Source organism: Rhinatrema bivittatum, chromosome 4 (assembly GCF_901001135.1).
Source record: "Rhinatrema bivittatum chromosome 4, aRhiBiv1.1, whole genome shotgun sequence".
In the NCBI taxonomy this organism is placed as follows: Eukaryota; Metazoa; Chordata; class Amphibia; order Gymnophiona; family Rhinatrematidae; genus Rhinatrema; species Rhinatrema bivittatum.
Window position 1 is genome coordinate 202,931,422 of NC_042618.1, and position 23,397 is coordinate 202,954,818.

General features: G+C 43.0%; 1 protein-coding gene across 14 annotated transcripts in view; it reads right to left on the minus strand.

The window, feature by feature from the left end:
* Window positions 1-23,397, minus strand: part of DCAF1 (DDB1 and CUL4 associated factor 1) — a 466,661-nt gene that overhangs the window by 18,497 nt on the left and 424,767 nt on the right. For 7 of the 14 annotated variants that reach the window (XM_029599550.1, XM_029599554.1, XM_029599548.1 and 4 more), the window contains 2 exons: window positions 1,997-2,044; window positions 1,360-1,903 (listed from right to left, as the gene is read on the minus strand). The exons of 1 other annotated variant lie outside the window; for it this stretch is intronic. In XM_029599550.1, coding sequence (XP_029455410.1) covers window positions 1,785-1,903; window positions 1,997-2,044 — 167 coding nt within the window. In that variant the 3' untranslated portion in view covers window positions 1,360-1,784. Of the gene's footprint in view, window positions 1-1,359; window positions 1,904-1,996; window positions 2,045-6,436; window positions 8,650-23,397 lie in introns of those variants that run through there. 6 more of the 14 variants (XM_029599559.1, XM_029599553.1, XM_029599561.1 and 3 more) reach the window with 3 other exon arrangements.

Here is a 23,397-nt window from a genome sequence, read left to right on the forward strand (position 1 = left end):
GCTAGCGCGCTCCTTCCTCATCACGCCCTTCCTAGTTCTAGAAGTCAGGCTCTCAAGTCTGCATGGAACTTGCTGCAACAGCTTGTGACTGATTTATCTTCCATACATTTATTAATCCCTTTTTGGACCTAGTTATATTATTGTCTTCTTAGCATCCTGAGTCCCTACATGGGTACTTGTGTGCTGGGCGAAGTAGCACGTCTGCTTAATTTATAACTTATACATTCATTCGTTCTTGTCATGAGCACGGGGGAATAAGCTTCCTATTTATGAAATCTTACTTTTTTTTTTTTTAAGTTTCCTCATATAGTAAATGTTCCATGCCCCTAATCATTGTTATTGCCTCTTAATGTGCCTTTCTTAAATGAGCCTATATACTGTATGCAGGCTCCAACATAATGAGATAATATTGAGTTGTCTGGTTTGTAAATCCTTTCTAAATTCCTTACATTTGATTAGCCTTTTGCCAGGTAATGGTTTTAGAGATCTACAGAGCTTTACAAGATCTCTTTTCTGAATGGTAACATCTAAGCTAGAGCCCAGTATAGATGAAGTTTGTATTAATTTTAGTGCAGCTGGCAAAAAGCAGCTACCACCCCTTTATTATTCACATTCTGTTTTATGTGAGCTTTTGTTACTCTTCATCATCAACTCTAGCTTATATTATCCATAATATACTATCTGTAAAATTAGATCACACAAGAGACAAAACTAAAGCTGTAGAGGTCAACATTAAGGTGGGTGCACAGGCCTGAAGGTGAAGAGGTGCAGATCTGGGCTGGCTAGAGATCTTGTATATAAAGCAGAAGCTGTTCACATATTGCTGGAGCAAAATGTCAAGCTTGCCATGGATTAGTTCAGCACCAGCAGCTGGAACACAGAAGGAGAAATGGGCAGCTGAAACAGGCCTTGCAGACTTTTATCCATCCCCGTACACTGTTACTAAAAGAAAAGTAGTGTAGGTGAAGACAATTATTGAGGTGTATTTTTTTCCTACAAAAGATCTGTGATTTATAAGGGGGGGGGGAGCCAAAGCTATTTTTCTCAAACCAGGAATGGCTATGGCACAGGGGGATAAAGTGAAGATAAGCACCAAGGGAGAAGAAAGGATGAAATAAAGCAGCAGGCTCCTCACTACAGTATGAAATCACACAGCATTGGTCCTAGGCCTTTTGCAAGTTACCTTACCTTTAGGTAGTAGGAGGACTGATTGGAAAGCAGCTAATTGCACAAGCGCTATATCCTTATCTATAGGTGAAGATATGTATTTACAGAGAGCTGGCTCGATGGAAAGCTAGTCAAGAGAAATTATTTTATTACAAAGTCCACAGACCACCTTGAATTTAAATGACTTCCCAAAGGTCACACTAGGAGTGGAAGCAGGGCTATGGTGCTTGGCTTTAAAGCAAACTATACAAACTCTAATCATATTCATCTCACAGCTATAGACATGTAAAACATTTCCAAGGAAAAGGAGGCATAGACTTTTTATTATATTTGAAGAAGTTGAGCAAAAGCAGGGGTTTTTTTTAGGGCAAACATCAACAGGCCAAGTTACATGCTTTCTTGTGTATTACCTAAGTAATGAGAGGCCATTGCTGTGCACCTAAACACCTACGTGCAGTTGGTCAGCAGGTGATCCTGAGCAAGTCACTTACACTGCTAGTGCTCACGCTTAGGCAGTGTGCAATAGGGATAGGGAGAGTAGCACTGAATGAGCTGTGCATGCTGGTAGCAACTGTAGAAATAGTAAATAAAATAAATACTTTGCTAAGGCTCTGATTTCACCTTATTCCTAAAACATGCCTGAGTTTATAAAATAAAGGCAAATATACAAAGGCAGCAGAGAGATCAGGAGAAGCCAGGCTTTGACGTATAGATCTTCTGTGTCTCAAGTGACCATCTGAAAGAGAAAATCATTTGTTATACAAATGCTATTGAGGGTAGGTTTGCATAAAGACTTTTATGAAGTGAAAAGAAAATGAAAAAAAGTTACCTGAATAGAAGCTGTGTACAGGTGAATGACAACTGGAGGCATTGGGAACTGCAGAAGAACATTTAGTAACAATAGCAATGATATTCCTCTCACTGCCTGTCCCAGCACCTAACCACACCCAAAGTGAGGAGCACACAGCACTTCTAAGCAGAGAAAAGCACAACCAGGGGCATTTAAGGTGATATATCAAACAGGCAAGGGACAGTAAATACTCCTGCCTCTATCCACCTGCAACAAAAATGAGCAGCCCCCAACTACCTGAGCTCATTTCAGCTTTGTGCTAAGATACTAGCACTAGAGCAGCGATACTGGTAATCCTTTCCCACGTCAGGTGCTCTGCGCATTACATCTTAGACTACTGTATGCTTCCAAACAGGGGGATTGTACCTCAGCTATGATAGTAATCTGATTTTTTCTATCCTACATTTCTTATACTGGAATATAAAGGGATGGCCCTGTTGTCATTTATGTGATTTCAGTTCCGCCTTTCAGGCACTTCAAAGCCCCAGAGGGTTTCCCATCTAAATTCGTACTTGAGGCAACAGAAGGTGAAGTGAAGCCATTGGCTTCCAGAAAGTGCAGTGTGCCTTGTGTTAGCACCAGCTCCATTCATTTACTCCCGCCCAAGGTCAGACGACGTGGGCATTGAAGGGAAAGTGTATCTGCCAATCTCGGAGTCCGCTGGAACACACCTGACTCTACAGCAGCACTGAAACGGTCAGACAGTGGAGCTGCCACTACACTCCTAAATTACCTTAATATCCTTCCATATACCCGCTCTGGCCACGTTGCAAAGTGATGACTATGTGTGGCACTTTGCTGGAGAACTACGCCAAGGCCTTCCTCAGTGAGCAGAAATATTTAACAATTCTGCTTTTTCCTAGTCACACATTATGTATTTCACCCCTTCATCTGAGTCTTTCCTTCCCATTTTTTTATTCCTTCCAGCTAATACTACATCTAAAACAAGTCGTTACCCTCTTACTGCATTAGATTTTTTTCATCCATTTGTCCTTCCCTCTCCTACTTTTCAGATACTGTCAGTCAGTCTTCCTTCCTGACTGATTGCTTGTAGTTTTGAGTGTTAAGCATTTTTTCCCCTTACCATTTCAGCCACTTATTTAGAAAAAGCTTAGTTGCCTTTTTTTCTCTTACCTTTATTAACAAAAAGGTTTGCTGCCCTTTCAATATCTCCATCTAGTTTTGCCCACTGCTCTTCTAGTTACTACTGCTTGACGTTTCTATCTCCTAGCTAATCCCATCCAGTTAAATGGCTTCTTGAGGTACTCCCCCATCATAAAGTTAGTTTTCCTAAAGCCAGGACCCTCGCCTTTGAATGAATCACCACTGCCTGTGTTCTTAATACTGACCCATATCATCCAGTGATCACTAGATTGCGTATGATTTTCCACTATGACATCAGAAACACTTTCCCCATGTGTAACACACCAGATCCAGTGTTGGCTCTTACCAGAACAGTTCTTTCTTCAGACAATCCAAAATTTCCCTACTTCTAGATTAGGGGTGGCCAACTGCAGTCCTCAAGAGCCACAAAACAGGTCTAGTTTTCAGAATATCCAGTAGGAATATGCATGAAGTAGATTTCCATGCAATGCAAGCAGTGCATGCAAACCTCTTATATCCATATTCTTGATACTAAGTAAGAGGAACCACAGAAAGCAACATCAAAAAATAAAAGTGGCATGACAGAAAAAAACATTTCTGGGCACACAATATACACACTCCAGGCCATGTATATTTTGGGGCCGAGTGTACTGTATAACCAGCAGGAGGACATGGGTTGAATAGGCGCTAATCAATCCCCTAATGCAATAAAGGGATTAGCGCCTGTTCAATGCGCGTCAGACGCGGAGTGAATCTAATAGCGCTCATCACATGCAAATGCATGTGAATGAGGCTATTACATGAGGCTCATCACATGCAAATGCATGAGAATGACGCTATTAGGCATTCACTCCGATGCAAAAAAAAAAAGTGAGTCTCAGACGCACATTTAGCGATCAGCTATTAACGCCTGCCTGGAGCAGGCGTTAATAGCTGAGCGCATTTAAAACAAGTACAGAAAAGCAGAAAAAACTGCTTTTCTGTATTTTCTCCTACTTAACATCGTTGCCATATTAAATAGGAGGAAGACAAAAACAAGTTTAAAAAAAAAATACTTGACAGTCGGGTGCAGGAAACATATGCTCAACTAACAAGTGTCCCTTGGGGGCACGTTAAGAAAGCGGGCGCTGACTGCTCAGCGCCCACTTTCTTCGCACATTTATTGCATCGGCCCATTTGTGTTTATATTGTGCTGGTAAACTTACTGCTGTGTGATAAAACAGATGCTCGTATGGAGTGCCTGTTTTGGAAACCCCCACACAGCCACGTGTCCTGGGTGCCGATGCCCAGGATGCACAATTTCCTTTGGCTGTATATTTACATATTGCATCACATGCCCTGGAGAGGTAGATGGGCGCCCGGTTTGGATACCCATTTTTAGCGAGTTCATATTCAATCGGCCTGCAAGAGCATTACAGAGCTTTCCAGATGCTGCCCATTTTTCTAATTTCTCTCTAAGTGTGTTACTTATCTGAGGACGTACATTTACTGTGGGGCTTTGTCCACTAATCTCCAAAAATCTTAGTTTAAAGCCCTCCTTAGTAAGTCTGCCAGTCTGTTTTGGAAGACATTTGCTGGTTTGTTGGTGGGTGGACCCCATTTTTTGCTAAGCAATTCTTGGAATATCATCCCACGATGCAGGAAGCCAAAATGCTCTCATCAAAACTACCTATGCAGCCATTCATTCATCTCCAGACTACATCCTTCTCAGCCCTGGTCTTCATCCTTGACTCGCAGAATTGAGAATACCCTATGTGCACCTATCTGCTTTCTCTCTTTCCCAGAACCATGAAGTCATTTTTTGTACGTTCTGTGCAGTACCTAGCAGTATCATTCATGCTAATATGGATGAGCCGAATCATACTTTACATGCGAGATCTGCCTGGATTCAGGATAAGATTCATAATGATGGGAGTTACTAAACTGGAGATTTCAAAAATATGTAACATGAAACAGTACTCAAACTAAATAAGTAGAAGAAGAGAAACTCTCTTAATGATTGCTTCAAGTGATAACTTCATTGTTGGAACATATCTAAAATTGATTAGCTACCTTAAGACAACACCACTGAAGTGGGGAGTAGGAAAGATGAAAAATGCAGATAAGACAACAAAATAGGGCCTATTACAGCACAAGAAACAAATCCCATTTATTCCAGGGAGCAACAGCACAGCTTTTGGCAACACAAGCATGCCAACCACAGCCCCAACCCTCCTCGGGAGCAACAGCAGAAAACATTATGTATGGGACAGACTCCCAATGGAGGTGGAGGAGACAAAAACAATGATGGGACTTTAAAAGCATGGATAAGCACAGATGATCCCTAGTGGCAAGGAGGTGAGGGGAGAGATAGGTTAATGCTATAGACCCTAGCTAGACTGGGAGTAGAATTGGGCGGACTAGATGGATTGAATGATCCTCATCTGCTGTCATATTTTCTGACAGTGGTAAGAACAGGGTTGGGAGGTTACAGAGGCAGGGAGGGTGTGATAAAGGCAAAAAAGGGTAGAGAACATTTCTGATTTAATCTAGATTTGAACTGCTCCTCAGGTGAATGGATCTGAGCCTCTGCGCTATATTCCACGTCTTTAGCCATAAATACACTGTATATAAAAAGTAGACAACAGTATGATTTCACAGAGCCAGGCTGGGAAGAACTCTTACCACAGCAGGTTCCCCACATGTCATTAAGAATAAGTTACCAAAAAATAAGTGTGATGCTATTTAAAGGTAATCTAAATGCTTACCTTCTGCTTTCTGGCACTCGTTTGACAAAAGATTTATAATTTTAAAGAGCAGTGAAATGGATATAGGTACTCGGCTGAGCTAGCATCCAAGAGTTTCGGAGTCCCATAATGCACTGGTGAGTCACAGATAACACTGAAAGCAGTCACACAAACGTCAGGCCCAAAAACAAGCAGTGGAAACCCTAATTGTTCTGGTGCAGTAACAGGCTGGAAAGCTTGAAATCTTGGAAATAAGGGATTTGCCTTCTCAGAAAGGACACAGCCCGCAGAGCTTAGAAATGTTTCCCTACGATTCTGTCAGTGATTCTAATGTGACCTTCCTACTGCTCCAAAGCACAAGTAGTTTCACATGGCACTATTCATGCCTTTCAGAAAAGCCTTTTCAACCAAACCCTGCTTACCTGCAAAGTGAAATGAAAGCACAGGTACCCGAGAAAACAAAACATGGTTTCAACAGCAAGACACAGACCCAAAGACCTGGAGCACATTTTCAATAATAAACATTACACTGAAAGAATTCTTTTAAGAAAAAACACACTGGCTAGCAAAAAGACCCTTTAAAAGCTAGGACTAGTAAAAATTTTTTATTTTTCTAAATAAATACATTTTACATGAAAAGAAAATGTCCTTTGATTTGCAATTTCCACACCATGGGATATACAGAGGAATAGGAACAAAAGGTTTGTTTTTTTTTTTTTAAAAAAAAGAGAAAAACTAAAAGAAAGGGACTGAACCCATCTCCTTGCGTCACTTGAAGAAAAGAACAACCTCGCATCCTTGGGGCCCTGCTTCCATAGGCACAAAATGGGAGAAAACCCCTTGCACTCCAAGCCAAACAGGTCGCTAAAATACTTCTGGCCTTGTACTGTAGCAATGAAAAATGCTTGGGGAGCACAAAGCAACGAGTCTCTTCTAAAACAGCTATTCAGACTGATCATTCATTATGCCATCTGACAGTCCCCCCTCCCTGATTAATATCTTGCCATTTTGTTCTGGCCCTGCACTTTCCTTCTGCTCCTTTGGGCTTCAAACGCAATCAGAACCAGCCTTGGTTGGGCTACAGCACCTTAGGCCTTTATTTCCTGGGGATTTTTTTTCCATAATTTAATATCCCCCTCCCAACTTGCTTCGCGCCAGTTGCTGCATCGATAAGTCCTTGACCACCCACCAAGGCTCCTTCCAGAACCCAGCAATCACGGGCTTTAAATCTGGTCACGCTGCACGACAACTGGACTGCCCCCCGCCCGGGAGCTGTGAACATTTGCATTAATGTTAGTACCAGCAGGGCTCACACAACCAGCAACTTTGCTCTGGTGGGCAACAATAGTAGCCATGCATAAGTAGTACCTGATGAGTGGCACAGTTCTGTAAACTCGCGTCCCTCCCGCAAAGGAAAAATATGGAAGCCAATACAAAGGAATCAAGAGTGACCGCTTACTGCTCTCATAGCAAAAATATAATTTCACCACTATCCATGCCAGAAACTTGAGAAAAAGTCAAGTGCAGCCTGGATACACCCATCCCTGTATTCACAGCACTTTTAACTCACTTTTGTAATTGTGAGGTGCATTCTCTTGCCATTTCTAATTTGCCTGTGGAAGAGATTAAAAGACTTTGGTAAAGGCAGTGTTTCCACTGAAATCTGTATGGCTGTTCTGCTTTTCCTTCACTATACCAGGGTTTCTCTCTGAGATTTTTTGGCAGGCTCTAGAGGTAGAGAAACAGGGATTAACATGGGCCAATTTTTCCTTCAGCATTCTGCTGTTTTTGGAGGATGCGCTGCGATTTGCTTAAGCCACAGCAGTGAAACGTTTTCTGTATTTCAATGCAGTCGGTATACACGTGCGCGCGCACACACACACACACACACACTCATATGAGGAAGGGGTGTTGTATCTGCAAAATAAAGGCCAAAAAAAATTCTTACATCTTCAACAGAGCGACAGCTTGTTTTCACGTGTGTGAATCCATACCTGAAATTCTGAACAGCACCCCCAACTCCTCCCTTCCTTAGAGCCATGCCCTGCCATGCCCCTCACCTGTCAACTTCAAACTTGGAGGGACCAGGAGACAAAATGCAAATATATTATACATTTATAATAAAAGAAATTCATCACCCTTACCAATGTTAAGAAATTTTTTTTTTTTTTTGCTCAGTTTTCAATACTTTGTGTAAAAACGATGCACTTTGGGTGGATTTGAAATGTTAAAAAAAAAAAAAAAATCAAAACAAAAAGGTTTGGCAGAGCCTGAAATGATGATAGTAAGGTAGTGCCAGAGCCAGGGATCCCCTCCCTCTGCGTTCACACAGCTGCTTACTTTTCATTCCTTCAATACTTTTTTTTTTTTTTTGTCTTTTTTGTTGGTTAGTTTTATACAAAACTAATTCTGTTCTTTAGTAAAGAACTTTATACAAAAGAAAATACCCTGACCTCTGACCCCCAGCTGTCTTGGGGTGGGGTCTGGTCCAGTCTTCAAAGGGTGAAACAAAAGGAGCTGCCGGAGGGAGACAGAAAGGCCGCTTTGCCAGGATGTTTATTTCAAGGGAGCTCAGAGACTTGCAGAGGTCTTCCAACCAATCCAATCCAAACCAAGGAGGAGGGGTGGGCTAGAGACGGAAGTCTATATCTCCTTTTAGATTCACTGCCGACAGACAAGGTCCCCCACCTTCCGAAGGGAGTCTCTCCCACTTTTGACATCTATGCGGCACATTGATCCCCCTTCACTCATTGAGGGCCAAAATGATGTCATCTTCCAAATCTGAATTATCTGTGGTGTCTGCTGGAGAGAAAAGAATTTGTGAGGGTTGACATCACACACATGGCAGGCACAGTGTACAAGTGTGGACGCATCCTGAGTCTAGGCCCCGAATTCTGAAAGGCCTTTCCTCACTCCACTTTGCACAGTCTGGTGAGCAGCACAGAGCAAAATTAGAAGGGAAGTGGGTTTGGGAGCAAGAGGATAATGTAGATGTTTTCCAGAATGATGCTATATGAAATAAAGCTTAAGTTGAATGTGGATGCTTTTTATTGTTCATAATATCTAGGATATGTTGTATGTAGACTACCTCTCTATTAAGGCCACCTCCACGTCTAATGCAGCTGTACAAGTATGTTAGCCAACTCATTTGGCAATTAAACACTATAAGATTCTACTTTTGCACCTGATTTTGTCTCATTTATGAGAAGTTGTTAGCATTTAAAGTATCTGGAAGTTCCTTAGCCACGTCCATTATCCTGAAGTAGGCAAGGTACTGCTATGTTTCGTCCTTACAACAACTCCACATAGGCGGCACTGTTATAGGGGTATGGTATAAGTGCAACCGTCAGCTGGAGATTAGACTTAGGGAAGAATCTGTTTAAAAGCAGAGGTTATGGCAATAACACAAGTTTAAAGACACAAAAAAAGTGAAGACAAAATAAAGAGGGAAACCGAAGAATGAGACCAAATAAGGATGGTGAAGCCAAAACTCAAGATACCGCATACTGCTAGTTTTAGTACTCTGCTAGGTAGTACTGCTGTTCCTATTCTTGAGAGGCACGTGCCACTAGGACGGAGCTATTTATTGTTTAATCACTGTGATGGAATACACGCTGAACATCAAACCACAATGCAGATGCAGTACAAGAAACTGGCATTTATGGGTTCTTAAGTAAAAGAAACAAGACACTGATTAGGAACTGGCTACAAGTCCTTGCTGCTTAAAGGGTAACTATAAACCGCTTTCCATAGAAAGACTTGTCTGCCTATCCTCAGCTGTGAAATCACAGTTCTTTCTGAAGGCACTAAGCATGCACTACTGAGCCACCTCACTCAGATATCTGAAAATCAATCAACAGTAAAATAAACAGCAGCTTTACAACAGACGGTTCCATCACCTGGGCTGGTACTACTACTTTTTTTTTTTTTTTTTTTTTAATGCCACCATCCCACTTTCTCCCCAGTACAATTGCTCAGATGTTCTTGCCACCCACTGCTGGCTGAGGGCTGAAAAGACAGCATCTGGTCTCATCACTGCTGCATTGGAGCCAGCCATAGTTGCTCCTACAGTAGCAATCATTTTCTTACCTATGACAGGTGTTCTCTGAAAACAGCAGTTTGGTCATGCAAGCGGGTCATATGATTGTGCTTGGTATTAAATGGATGAGTAGCTTCCACTGCTTTCTGAAAAGGCAAAAGCCTTTCTATGTGCCTATGTGGCAATCCCTGCACCGCATCACCAGGACTCCCCTAAACATGGAAGGGCTCAACAAAAGCCAAGTGCCAGCTCATAACGGCAACCAGAACCTGAGCCATGACACCTACAGCCTTCATGACAGATGATTAGGAAGTGTCAGCGGCCTGCTGGGGTCAAGGAGGAGGAAGGAGCATCAGCGACACACGGGCCGAAGGAAGAGACAGGCTAAAGAGAAGCAGGTAGAGGGACTTCAGCAGCCCAATAAGGCAGAAGAAAAGGAAATCATATCAGGAAGTTTGTTTTGCCAAAGAAGAGCAGGTGGTGGGCAGGCCAATTTGAGTGAAAAGGGCTGAAGAAGAGGTGCCATCAGTGACCTGCACGTGCAGTAGGTAGCAGTGTCAGGCTGAGGACGATGACAGCTGGTGCCTATTGGAGATGAAGCATGGAGTGGGGGGTAGGGTTTTGAGAGAGAGGAAAAATGCTTCGAAGCTTAAGGGAGGGAGAGGTGGAGATAGGGGGAATTGAGAGAACGAGAGAAACTGGTGGGGACACCGTGGCAGGATTATTAGTGAGAGAGAGAGCTGGTGGGTACAGGTTGGTGGCAGAGTTTGGAATGGGGATTAGACGTCCTAGCAGAAATGCAGGCAATCATGTCTGCTCTGTTTTGGTAAGTTGCACAGGGACCTAGGAGGCCGGATATTTGGGCAATAGCCACACTAGTATTGGTAGCGATTTAGATTATTAGAAAGTTTGGTGGTTAGACATGGGACGGGAGAGGTGCTGGCTATGAATTAAATGAGGAATCTTGTATGCTAATCTGCCCAAGATGGCAGAGTACAAATGAGGAAGATGACAAAAACTGTCCTGGATAAGGAGAGATTTTATTAGTGTTTATGCTCTACAACTGGCAGCTAGGAAATATCCTTAGTATGTGAACAGGAATGATCAGGCAGACTGGATGGGCTAGTCTTTTTCTGTCATCAGCTACTATGTAAGGTGGAACTCCATCATCATCTTAGGCAGGAACCTTGGATGCATGCCATGCACCACCATATTCTCATGAAATCTAGTATCTAGTGAATAAGTTACTAGGGCCTAGAGCTAATTGTCACTGCGAGCTGAAATGACTGCCACCAGAAGAGCAAGCTCAAGAGAGATAATTGGCTTGATAGGGGTTTTCATCATGAAAAACAAAATTGATATACTATGACAGTGCAGGTGGCTAGGTGGGAGGCTTAATTCTGATAATTAAAGGCTGTACAGAAATGAGGTTCCCTTCTTCATGTTGATAAGCATCAATTGCACTAAGGACAGAGTCTGAAAGATGTAGAAGGTATTAACGTAGCTTTTGTGTGGGTCAAGAGAAGGGATCTAGAGTTTTGTCCTCATACTAGATGGCAAACCTTCTCCGCTTAAAACCACAAGATCTTCTGGTGCTAGTGACCAGAAATATCCAACACACTTTGTAGGAGAATCCGAGGGAGCATTACACCCATCTCAATATCCAGGTTGTGAGGGCATTACAAAAGACTATAGGAAACAGCTCTAAGCACCTGAGATGTAACAAAGAAACCCTAAGCCAGTTTCAAGTCTTGAGTAAAACTTTTATTCAAATTATTTAATAGCATCATTCAATCAATCCTTTTATATGGGAGAGAAGGCTGTTCTATTATTAAACCAAAACTATGCAAAATGGAACAGAATACCAATAGAAGCCCTGCACCTCCTGTTCAGAAATCCCTCTAAACAAGACGCCGAGCAGAATTAGGATGTTTCCCCTTAGCATTCACCATACCAAAAAAAAAAAAATATATCAAATTCTTTTATCACCTCAGTAACAGCAAGATACACTCCCCTCCACTACCAGGCACTTTGGAAGAAACACAAAACCTATATAGCAAATCCACCATACCAATAACACTAACTCCCAGGACAGAAACTGTAAAATATTCTACCAGTGAAAAAGTAGCACTGCAAATATTGCAATGGGACCTAAAGTCCTAAAGAGCTAAAGATTACTAAATAGATTGCTATTATCTCCATATACAGCCTATACACTAGCAGAATATTTCAACTCAGTCACACAAGCAGAACACAGACCAACCCTTACCTAATGCACATAATGGACCACAAAGTACAAACAGAAATATGCAAAAAAAATGCATCTGGAGACCGAGAGAAACCAGATTCTGCATGTAATGTAATACCAGAGATTTAAAAATCAGAAATGCATATATATATATATATATAATCTAGTTAGTAATCTTTACTATATATAACCACCCAGATCTTTATATAGTTGGTATATTAAATCTGAACCTAAAAATTTCCCAAAACTGACAAAATAAAAGATTGAGCAGTGCAAACTCTGTACAATCCTAGGGGCAAAGAGAAAGCAGAGTTGCTTATCTGTAACAGGGGTTCTCCAAAGACAGCAGAATGTCAGTCCTCGCACATGGGTGACATCATGCAAGGGAGCCCGGCACAGAAAACTTATGTCAAAGTTTCTAGAACTTTGACTGAGCCTCTCTGAGCATGCTCCGGCATGCAATACACCACGTGGCAACGCAGGGTCCCCTCAGGCTTTGAGCAGAGAATTGAGAATAAAATAATAAAGAAAAAAATCACATAGTGGAGACCAAACTTCACAGGGAGGCGGGCTGGTCTTGAGAGGACTGACATCCTATTGTCTTCAGAGAACACCTGTTAGAGGTATGTAACTGCTTCCTCTGAGGACAAGCAGGATGGCAGTCCTCACGTATGGGTGAATCCCTAGCTACATGCGGTCCCCTCCAACAAAAAGGGAACCAACAAAACAGGTGCCAATGGGCACAATAACATTTTGTTGGGAACAGGACAACGGGCCGTTTAAACAGAAATAATGGGACCTAGGCAGGAACAGAGTTGAGTTCTAAACCTCAAATTCTGAAGAACAAACTGGCCAAACCTACTGTCTTGTCCGCCATCCCTATCCAAACAGTAATGTGATGTGAATGAGTGGACTGAACGCCACTTCATAGCTCTCCCCAGATCTCCTCCATGGTGACTGCCCGCAAGTGGGCCAATATCGCTGCCATGGCTCAAAAAGAATGAGCCTTGATATGACTCCAAAATGCAATGCGACCTGAGCATAACAGAAAGCGATGTAGTCTACTAGTCAACAGCAATCCTTAGCCTGTTCTGATCAAAAGAAACAAAAGGCTGTGTGGACTGTCTTTGGGCTTCCATCCACTTCAGATAGAAGCTCTTTTGAAGTCCAAATTGTGCAGGGCTTGTTTGCCTTGGTGCTAAAGGGCCTGGGAAAAAAATGCTGACAGGACGATGGACTGGTTAAGATGCAAGTCAGATACCATCTTAGGTAACAACTTAGGGTGCAGGCGCATGACCATCCTATCATGAAAAGTTAATATAAGGTAGATAAGTCACTAAAGCCCGGAGTTCACTAACCTTGCACTGAATTGACCGCCACCAAAACACAATCTTCCAAGTCAGGTAACTTTAGGTCACAGGAGCGCAGCGGCTCAAAAGCATCTTTCATTAGCTGAGCCAAAACCATGCTGAGGTCTCAGGGCAAAGCAGAAGGTGTCAACTGAAGCAGCCCACAGAATGATGTAAAGAGATGGGCTTGCTCTCTACACCATGGTGATATATGCCAATTGCACACAGATGAACTCCTCCTACACCTCTCCAAAGCTGATGTCAAGACCACAAGTCTAGGGCCTTTTTCTCACACCACACAGAAAACCTCTTCCACTTCTTTCCCTAGGACTTTCTGGGGAAGGCTTTCTAGAAGCCATGAGGACACATGAGGCACATAGTCCGAGAGACTGAGGGGTTATAGAATCAACATCTCAACATCCAAGCTTTGAGCAACTGGTCTTGAAGGTTGGGATGTCACAACTTGCCCCGATCCTAGGTTATGAGATCTGGTGAAATCCCCTCTCTGATTGTTTTCCGGATGGATAATTCTCAAAGGAGTGGAAACCAGATCTGCCACAGCCAATGGGGGGCTATGAGAATCATGGTCCCCCTCTTGCCTTCCCTGACCTTCAAAGTCTTCGCTACCATCAGGAACTGAGGTAGACCCTGTGCATACAGGAAAGGCAAAGGTGTCAGAGGCTAGCTTGCTGTGTCCCCTGCAAATGGAGCAGAACTGAGCAACCTTCCTATTCCAAGGAGCCATAAACAGATCCATTTTCAGACTTCCCCAAAGGTAGAAGATCCAATTCGCTACCACTTGATCCAGAGATCATTTATGGTGTCTGAAGGAGTATCTTAGTCTGTCCTCTATCACATTCTCCATACCAGCCAGATATGTCGTTCTGGTCAGCCTCTTGACATAGGAGGTAAGAACCCATACCCTCCCTACTTGTTGATATAATACATTGCCATTGGGTTGTATGTCTGGAACAACAATTTTGTTGGACAACTGATTTCTCTAAAAGCCCTCAGCACATACCTGATTGCTTGGAGCTCCAGAAAGTTTATTTGACAGAGATGTTCCTGGGCAGACCAAAACCTCTGGGTGCTGAGTCCATCTACATGGGTTCCCCAGCCTAGGGTGGACGCATATGGGGCAGGACAATTTGGACCCCAGGAATTTTGAAGAATACCCTCAGGTTGGAAATTTCCCACCATCAGGACAAAGAGTCCTGGAGTGACTCTGATGCAGTCCTGTAGATCCTAAGTGGCTTGAAGATACTGGGATCGCAAGGTCTATTGGGCTCATCTCATGTGCATGTGTGCCAAGGGAGTAACCTGTACTGTGTCAGCCATATGGCCCAATAGCCTCAACATTGCCATGCTGATACCTGCTGGCAATGTCTAATCTCTGCCACGATGGTCATAATGTTGATGGCCCATTGCTGCGGCAAGGCAGCCTTGGCTTGAACTATGTCTAGTGGGGCTAAAATGAAGTCCAATCAAAGTGATAGGCTGAGATGGGACTTGGGGTTGTTGATGCTGAACCCTAGTGACTCCAGCACCTGGATAGTTGAGGTGCTGGGTACTTGCCAGGTTCTTATGGCCTGGATTGGCCACTGTTGGAAACAGGATGCTGAACTTGATGGACCCTTGGTCTGACCCAGTATGGCATGTTCTTATGTTCATGGACCCTTCGGCCTTGCCCGAAAGGTGCTCTTGACCAGCCAATCATCCAGATAGCAAAAAATAAACTCCCAGTCAGCAAATGGTATGCTGCCACCATGGCCAGGCATTTTGTAAAGACTTATGGGACAGACGCTAGCTTAAATTGAAGAAAACAGTACTGGAAGTGCTGTTTTCCCACCATGAATTTGTGATATTTCCAGTGGCTGTGGAATATCTGGATGTGAGTATAGGCATCCTTTAGATCAAGAGAGCATAGCCAATCCCTTTTGTAGTAATGGTATCAAGGTGTCCAAGGAAACCATCTTGAACTTTTCTCTTTTTAGAAACTTGTTCAAGGCCCTTAGGATGGGATGGAGTCCCTATGTTTTCTTTGGAATCAGGAAGTACTGGGAGTAAAATCCCCACCCTTGTTGTCCTGATAGAATGGGCTTGACCGCTTTGGCCTTTAACAGAGGATACAGCTCCAATAGAAACACTTCCTGATGTGCTTCTGGTCCCCACAATGGACTTAGAGGGCAATTTGGTGGGGCACTCAATAGGTTTAATATGTACCCTCCGCAAATGATGGTGAGGACCCACTGGTCGAAACTGGGGGCCTTTTGGACGAGATATATTGTATTCACCTTCCAAGTCACGGGAGCCACAAAAAAAAAAAAAAAGGTTTTTCCACATCCTCATCAGAAACTCCAGAAGGATCTTGTGGCTACACATACTGGAAAATATCCAGCATTTTGTACTGGGTATCGTTCTCTATAAAGTAAAGGGGATGGTTTCCACCATCAACCTGACAAAGTCTGCGGAGAGGCATACCGGAGGAAACTTCCTTCTGCTGTCAGGAGGCGGAAAGTCAGAAGGGAGGCCATCTGAAACACCCGAGGAGCCTTCCTCCCAGGGTCAAAGAGACCCTTGTCCCACTGTCGGAGAAAAGGGACAGGTCCCGAGGTGCTTGGTCCCCAGCCAGTAGTATAGGAACAGACTTAACTGGCCAGTTGGGCCTGGACCCTGAGGCTAACCCTGGATACATTTCCTCCTCCAAGGAACTAGGGACAACTACTGGTCTGGCTCAGTGGCCACTTCAATGCCTGACGGGTGTTCATGCCACCCTGGGCATAGACACAGGTAAAGGGTGTCGATAGCACTCAGATGAGCACGTGCAGGGATTAGACGAGCAGCTCAAGGAGGGATGGTGCCGGGCCCAATGCCATCAGTGCCCTAAACCTGAGGCCCTGCAGTGCCTTCTCCATGGCCTGCTGCACTTGCCTCTCCAGCTCCTCCTCAAAGATTGCAGATGTCAAGACTGATTGGGATGCAGGAGGTGTGGCCAGATCCTCTTCAGAACCGAGAGGAGGCTTAGTGGCAGATATCAAGACTGGTGGAGGCTGCAGTGAACCCCTGAGAATCATGGAGGACTGGCGCTCCTCACCAAGAGGTCACTGAGGGTATTACATCTTGTTTGTCCTCAGAGAAACAGCAGAATTAGCAGCAAAATGAGAGATAATCAGACCAAATGACAACACAGAATCAGAACTGTATTTTCTGCACTTAAATTTTTTTATGTATTTTTTTCTATTTTAAATCACTCTATGTATTACCATGACAAGAAATATACAAATTGTCATTGCCAATAAAGTTTCCAGAATCTGTGGGATCAAAGATGAGGAAGTTTCCAATCTGACTGGCTTCCTTATGGACAAATCCCAAAGTGGAAACCAAATTTGTCTCTGCGAAAAGGAAGCTAAGACAATTTATTTACTTGTTTATTTAAAAATCATTTATGTATCGCCTAACGGAACACATTATCTTAAGTGATTTACAACATGGATTTTAACAATTTATAAAAAATTTAAAATAAACTTAAAACTAATAAAATAAAGTAAAAATCCACTCTACAAAAAACATTCTTTCATCAAGCAGGTTTTTAAAGCTTTCCTAAAATTTAAGGAAATCTGTCTCTTCTCTCACATTAGATGGTAACTCATCCAAAGTAAAAAAGGAATCATTCCTGAAAAAGATCTTGCTTTCATGCTTCCGTGATCTCTTTTATTAAAGTTTTGGCCAACAACAGGATAAATTCCACCAAAACTTCTGAGGATACTGAAGAACTACAAGGTTATGCTGCTCATCATTGTGAATACAAAATGAAGACTTTGTGATTTATAAGTGATTAAGACAGTGACAAAAGGAGAACAGCAGGATGAGATGGTGAGTTTTAAGTACTGTGCTGATCTTTGATTTGTACTGTTATAGTAATTGCAAAAAATGCAGTATACAATGATAATCCAGTGAGAGCACAGAGGAGAGGATCACCTTGCTGGTAGCTGAAAGGAATCCGTAAGTTCTGCTTGGGAAATTTTTTTTTTTAAAAGTATTGGGGAGAAGTAAACTATTGGGGTATATTATTTTGTATGTTTGTGTGTTAAATAGTCACTAAGGCAGCTAATAAACAGAAGTTAGTGTCATGCCTCACAAATCTGCTTCATTTTTTGGAAGGGGTTAATAAACTGGATAAAGGTGAACTGGTAGATGTAGTATTTTAATTTTCAGGAGGCATTTGACAAAGTCCCTCATGAGAGGCTTCTAAGAAAACTAAAAAGTCATGAGATAGGAACATAAGAAATTGCCATACTGGGTCAGACCAAGTGTCCATCAAGCCCAGCATCCTGTTTCCAACAGAGGCCAAACCAGGCCACAAGAACCTGGCAATTACCCAAACACTAAGAAGATCCCATGCTACTGATGCAATTAATAGCAGTGGCTATTCCCTAAGGGCTGGATTTTAAAAGCCCTGCGAGCGTAAATCTTGCCGGATTTACGCGCGCAGGGCACTCGTGTGCCGGCTCGCCTATTTTGCATAGGCCGCCGGTGCGCAAAGCCCCGGGACGCACGTAAGTCCCGGGGCTTCGTAAAAGGGGCGGGAGGGGGTGGTCCGGGGCGGGTCCGGGGGCAGGCCAGGAGGGCTATGCCGGGGGATACCAAGGTGGCGCGAGCAAGTTACGCCTGCTTCAAGCAGGCGTAACTCACACAACAAAGTTGGGGGGGGGGGGGGGATTTAGGTACGGCCGGGGGGGTGGGGTAGATAGGGGAAGGGAGAGGAAGGTGGGGGGACGCGGAAGGAAAGTTCCCTCCGAGCCCGCTCTGATTTCGGAGCGGCCTCGGAGGGAACGGAGGCAGGCTGCGCGGCTTGGCGCGTGCAGGCTGCCGATTTTGCGCAGCCTTGCGCGAGCTGACCCCGGATTTTATAAGATATGCGCGGCTACGCGCATATCTTATAAAATCCAGTGAACTTTTGTTCGCGCCGGTTGTACGAACAGAAGTACGTGCACGCGTACTTATTTAAGATCTACCTCAGCGTCAACTTGATTAATAGCAGCTAATGGACTTTTTCTCCAAAAACTTATCCAAACCTTTTATAAACCCAGCCTAACTGAACTAACCACATCCTGTGGCAATAAATTCCAGAGCTTAATTGTGCATTGAATGAAAAAGAATTTCTCTGATTGGTTTTAAATGTGCTACTTCTTAACTTCATGGCGTGCCCCCTAGTCCTTCTATTAGCATGGCAATTTCTTATGTTCTTAACCCCAGTTATTGCATCAGAGTGTGGTGGCCAAATCCATCATGAAAAGAGCCAAGAAGTCTAGAACTCATGCCTTGGTACCCCCTAGATTTTTTTTTGGGCAAAGCTTTAGCAAAAAGCTGTACTCCAGTCCCACATAGCATCTTATTAAGATCTGCTCATAATGAGGTAGATCTTTAAAAAGTATGCGTGCGCGAACGAAAGTATGCCGGATTTTATAAGATACGCGCGTAGCCATGCGTATCTTATAAAATCCGGGGTCGGCGCACGCAAGGCTGCGCAAAATCGGCAGCCTGCCTCGGAGGGAACTTTCCTTCCACGTCCCCCCACCTTCCCCTGGCCCTCCCTAAATCCCCCCCCCCCCCACCTTTGTTGGGCAAGTTCCGCCTGTTGAAGCAGGTGTAACTTGCGCACAGTGCCGGGGGACTCGGGACCACCCTCCCGGCCCGCCCCTGAACCGTCATCACGCCCCCAGACCCACCCCGGACCGCCCCCGACCCCCGGACATGCCCCCTCCCCCACAACTATATCTTTTTTGAGATGCGGCGACCAGAATTGTACACAGTATTCAAGGTGCAGCCTCACTATGGAGCGATATAGAGGCATTATGACATTTTCCGTTTTATTAACCATTCCCTTCCTAATAATTCCTAACATTGTTTGCTTTTTTGTCTGCTGCAGCACACTGAGCCAAAGATTTTAAAGTATTATCCACTATGATGCCTAGATCTTTTTCCTGGGTGGTAGCTCCTAATATGGAACCTAACATCGTGTAACTAAAGCAAGGGTTATTTTTCCCTATATGCAACACCTTGTACTTGTCCACATTAAATTTCATCTGCCATTTGGATGCCCAATCTTCCAGTCTCGCTAGGTTCTCCTGTAATGTATCACAATCTACTTGTGATTTAACTACTCTGAATAATTTTGTATCATCCGCAAATTTGATAACCTCACTCATCGTATTCCTTTCCAGATCATTTATATATATATATTGAAAAGCACCGGTCCAAGTACAGATTCTCCCGTGTCACGCTATTATATAAACAAAAGGGGACGAGTTAGAAGTAGACTCATTTAGACCAATATCATTTAACTCAGATGTTAAAATACTGGCTAAAATACTGTAGCAGCGCATTGAAGATATGGTACCACTGATAATTGGGAGGGGGTGGGAGGTGGAAACCAAACGTTTCATAAAAGTGTTGACACACAACACTCATAGGTTAACATCATACATTTTATACAATCGCAAAATATGTCTGGGGCTATTCTAACCCTTGACGCAAAAAAAAGCATTTGACAAGATTCAACAGCCTTATCTGTTTCATACATTACATAAATTCAGATTCCTTGAAGAATTCAATAGATGGATTACTGCCTTATATACGTCTCCTAAGGCATATTTTATGATAAATGGCCAATTGAGCGAGCCTATTGAAGTAGCTACCCGTACACGACCCTTTTATTTGCTATTGCTATTGAACCACTGGCACAGGTGGTACGTGAGAACACAGGTATTCGAGGGATCAAAATAGACAGGATACATCATAAAATATCTTTGTACACAGATGCTATTTTAATTTATTTGTCCCAAGTGAATAGGTCAGGTTCTCATTTAATGAAGCTTTTGGAAGAATATAGGACATTATGAAGATATCGGTTTAACCCTGTGAAGTCAGAGTTGAGTTTCTTAGGGGAGGGTCTCGTATACCTCTGTGCTTGAGGCAGTTTTGCATGACTGAATCCGGATTCGCATATCTGGGAATTAGGACCTCAACTAACTTGAAGGATTTATTTAAACTGAATTATGTCCCTCTTTTGGGGGCTATTCATAAGGACCTCAGGGAATGAGTGGATTTAAAGATATCATGCTCGGGACACACAAATTTAATTAAGATGTGTGTACTTCCCAAACTGCTGTATCTTTTTCAGCACATTCCCTGTTCTATTCTGCAGCATATATTTGACTTATTAAATGGCCAGGTAGGAAGCTTCATTTGGGGTAATAAAGTGGCTCGCATTTGCAGATCTATATTACATATGCCCAAGTCTCAGGGAGGTATGGGCTTGCCGGACTTGCAGAGCTATTATTGGGCGGCCAGGTTGACATGCCTATGGGATTGGCTCAATCCAGAGGTAAAATTATGGATGGCTATCTGTGGAGAGGGCACAGAGTATTGGTTATCATTATTGCTGACACTACCTGGCATGTCTTTAGCCATGAGAATGGTTTTGCGTAGCAATCCTATCATAGCCCACATGGTTCAGGTATGGAGGAGGGTAAGAAAGCACATGGGTGAAGTGCAGAAGGAAATATCCCCTATAAAGACTCTGGTCAAGAACCCGTATTTGTCTTACTGCTCCTTTTTACCCAGACATGACTAACTGGCAGGATTCGGGCCTGAGATATGTATGGCAACTGTGGAGCGGGGGAGGTCTCGGAAATTTGGAGATCTGATTACTAATCAAATTGAGCAGAAGACTCATTGTATTGACTTGCAACTACAACATTCTTTGCATAAATGGAAAGGCATAGGATTGGTCCCAAGACATCAGAGTTCAGTAGAACATTTCGTGAGTGACCCAGCCATTAGAGGGAGAGCGATATCACAACTGTATAGGGGTATTACTGACACTGATGAGATTCCAGGGAAAAATTTCCTCCGTAATAAACAAATGGAATGAAAATTTGCAGCTTTTGCTGGACGAAACAGATTGGAATGCAATATGGCTGGCAGCACACTGTGTGTTGATGTGTGGCAAAAGGGTCGACCTTATGGTTAAATTGTTACATAGAGTATATTGTCACCCGACTTTCTTTACTGTCTTTTCTCGCTTGGCCTTCCTGTTGTGTTGGTGAGGTTGTGGGCTAGATGGTACATACTTACATGTTTGGTGGACCTGCCCTTACGTACTGGCCTTCTGGGGAGATGTCGAGCGTGAGGTTCGGCTGATTAATTAAATACAAATTTCATTAACACAGGTCTGGGGCTACTGGCAAAATGGGGAGGTAAATGTGAATGGTCTGGGCAGAGTTGTTTAACCAATGTATTCCATGCAGCATGACATACTATTGCGTTGGTTTGGAAGGGGGCACCTAACATATCAATGCCAGGTCCCAACTGACTGAAATTGCTTTGATAGAAAAGATCATATATTCGATATGGGGAAAATTGGATGAAAAGTATAATGAAATTTGGAAAAGATACTGGGAATATTTGAAGCAATAAGAGTTAGGATCTAGGGGCGGAAAAGGGCATGGGGGAGTGATTAAAGTAAAGAGGATGTTTTACAGTATTGCATGTCTTGTATTGCCCATAATGTTCAGGCAGGTGAGTTATTGGCTGTTCAGCTGACATTATTTGATCTGATTTTCATGGTGTGCATTGCCTGTTAAATAAAGAGTATTAAAAAATAAATAATTAAAACTTCAAAAATTGCTGAAAACCCTAATAAAAGCTGACTAGAGCAATACTTGTCAAAAAAACAAACAATAATTGGAGTGGGGAACCCCACAAAACAGTATCATACAGTCAGTAGGAGTGTGGAAAGAATGAAGGTTCTTCACATGAGATGCATGCTAATATATCATCAATCTAGTTCTTAGACCTAAACCAGGTGGGTTTAGAACCACAGAAAAACTGGAATTTTACAAATCTCCACTGCTATCAAGGAGGTCTCGCTTTTGACTCCATCTGACCACCTCCTAAAATATCAACAGCTTGCTGACATCTTGTGAGTCATAACTAAAAATCTTACTAAAAATTGAAAAATCCCCCAAAAACCTCAGTTCATAATGCCACATGGTAGAACTAACATAAGGAGCAATTCACAGCTCTGATTTAGATGGTTTGCAGGGTAAAACATGCTCGCTCCACTGGGAGGGAACAGAGCTTGGTGGTTGCTATGTGACCGCGAGGAAGCTGTCAGCAGATAGTTTAATGAAGCCAGCTAATTGTCTGGAAATACCAGTTACAGAGAGAACAAATCCTCTACTTTCTTTTGTGTTATAGCATTAAGTAACTGCATGTTTAAAAAAAAATTTAACCAATAAACTAAGCAGACGTGAAGTGGAGGTCACAGAGCTGCCACGTACTGGTAACCAGAGGTTTTATATGTATTTTTTTTTTAAATAAAGTAGCACTAAATCAATAAACTTGATCAAGGCCAAGCTTTTATGGGATTTTGGAGGAGTTCAAGATGGTTGTTGTGTTAGTCCCCATTGAGCTCTTCCCCTTCATGTGTCAATTAAGCTGCACAATTCTCTCTGAAGAAACATTGCAAAAGGCAGCCTCTTAATGATCGTTAGAGCAAGCATGGATAAAAGCTGCCATTTATGTGTTTATACTATGATGGAAATGAGTGAAACAAGAAAGCTCCTCAGACCCATCTTCTTTCCTCAGCATGTTGCTATTTGGAGTGGATGGAGAGACTGTCGTTCTCTGCCATCATGCTTTTTTGTTTCTATAAGATGGTCAGAGGAATGGATGGTCAGTCAAAATAAATCTGTTTCATAGGTGCTATTTCTGAATCTCTTATAGATGAAAGAATTACTCATCCTACTGAATCAGTTTAGTTTTAACTTTTTAAGCTGCTTCTCCCGAGCGCAATGACATAGGCAGCAGCACTGTTAATGATACACTGGGCTGTTAAAAAAGGTCAC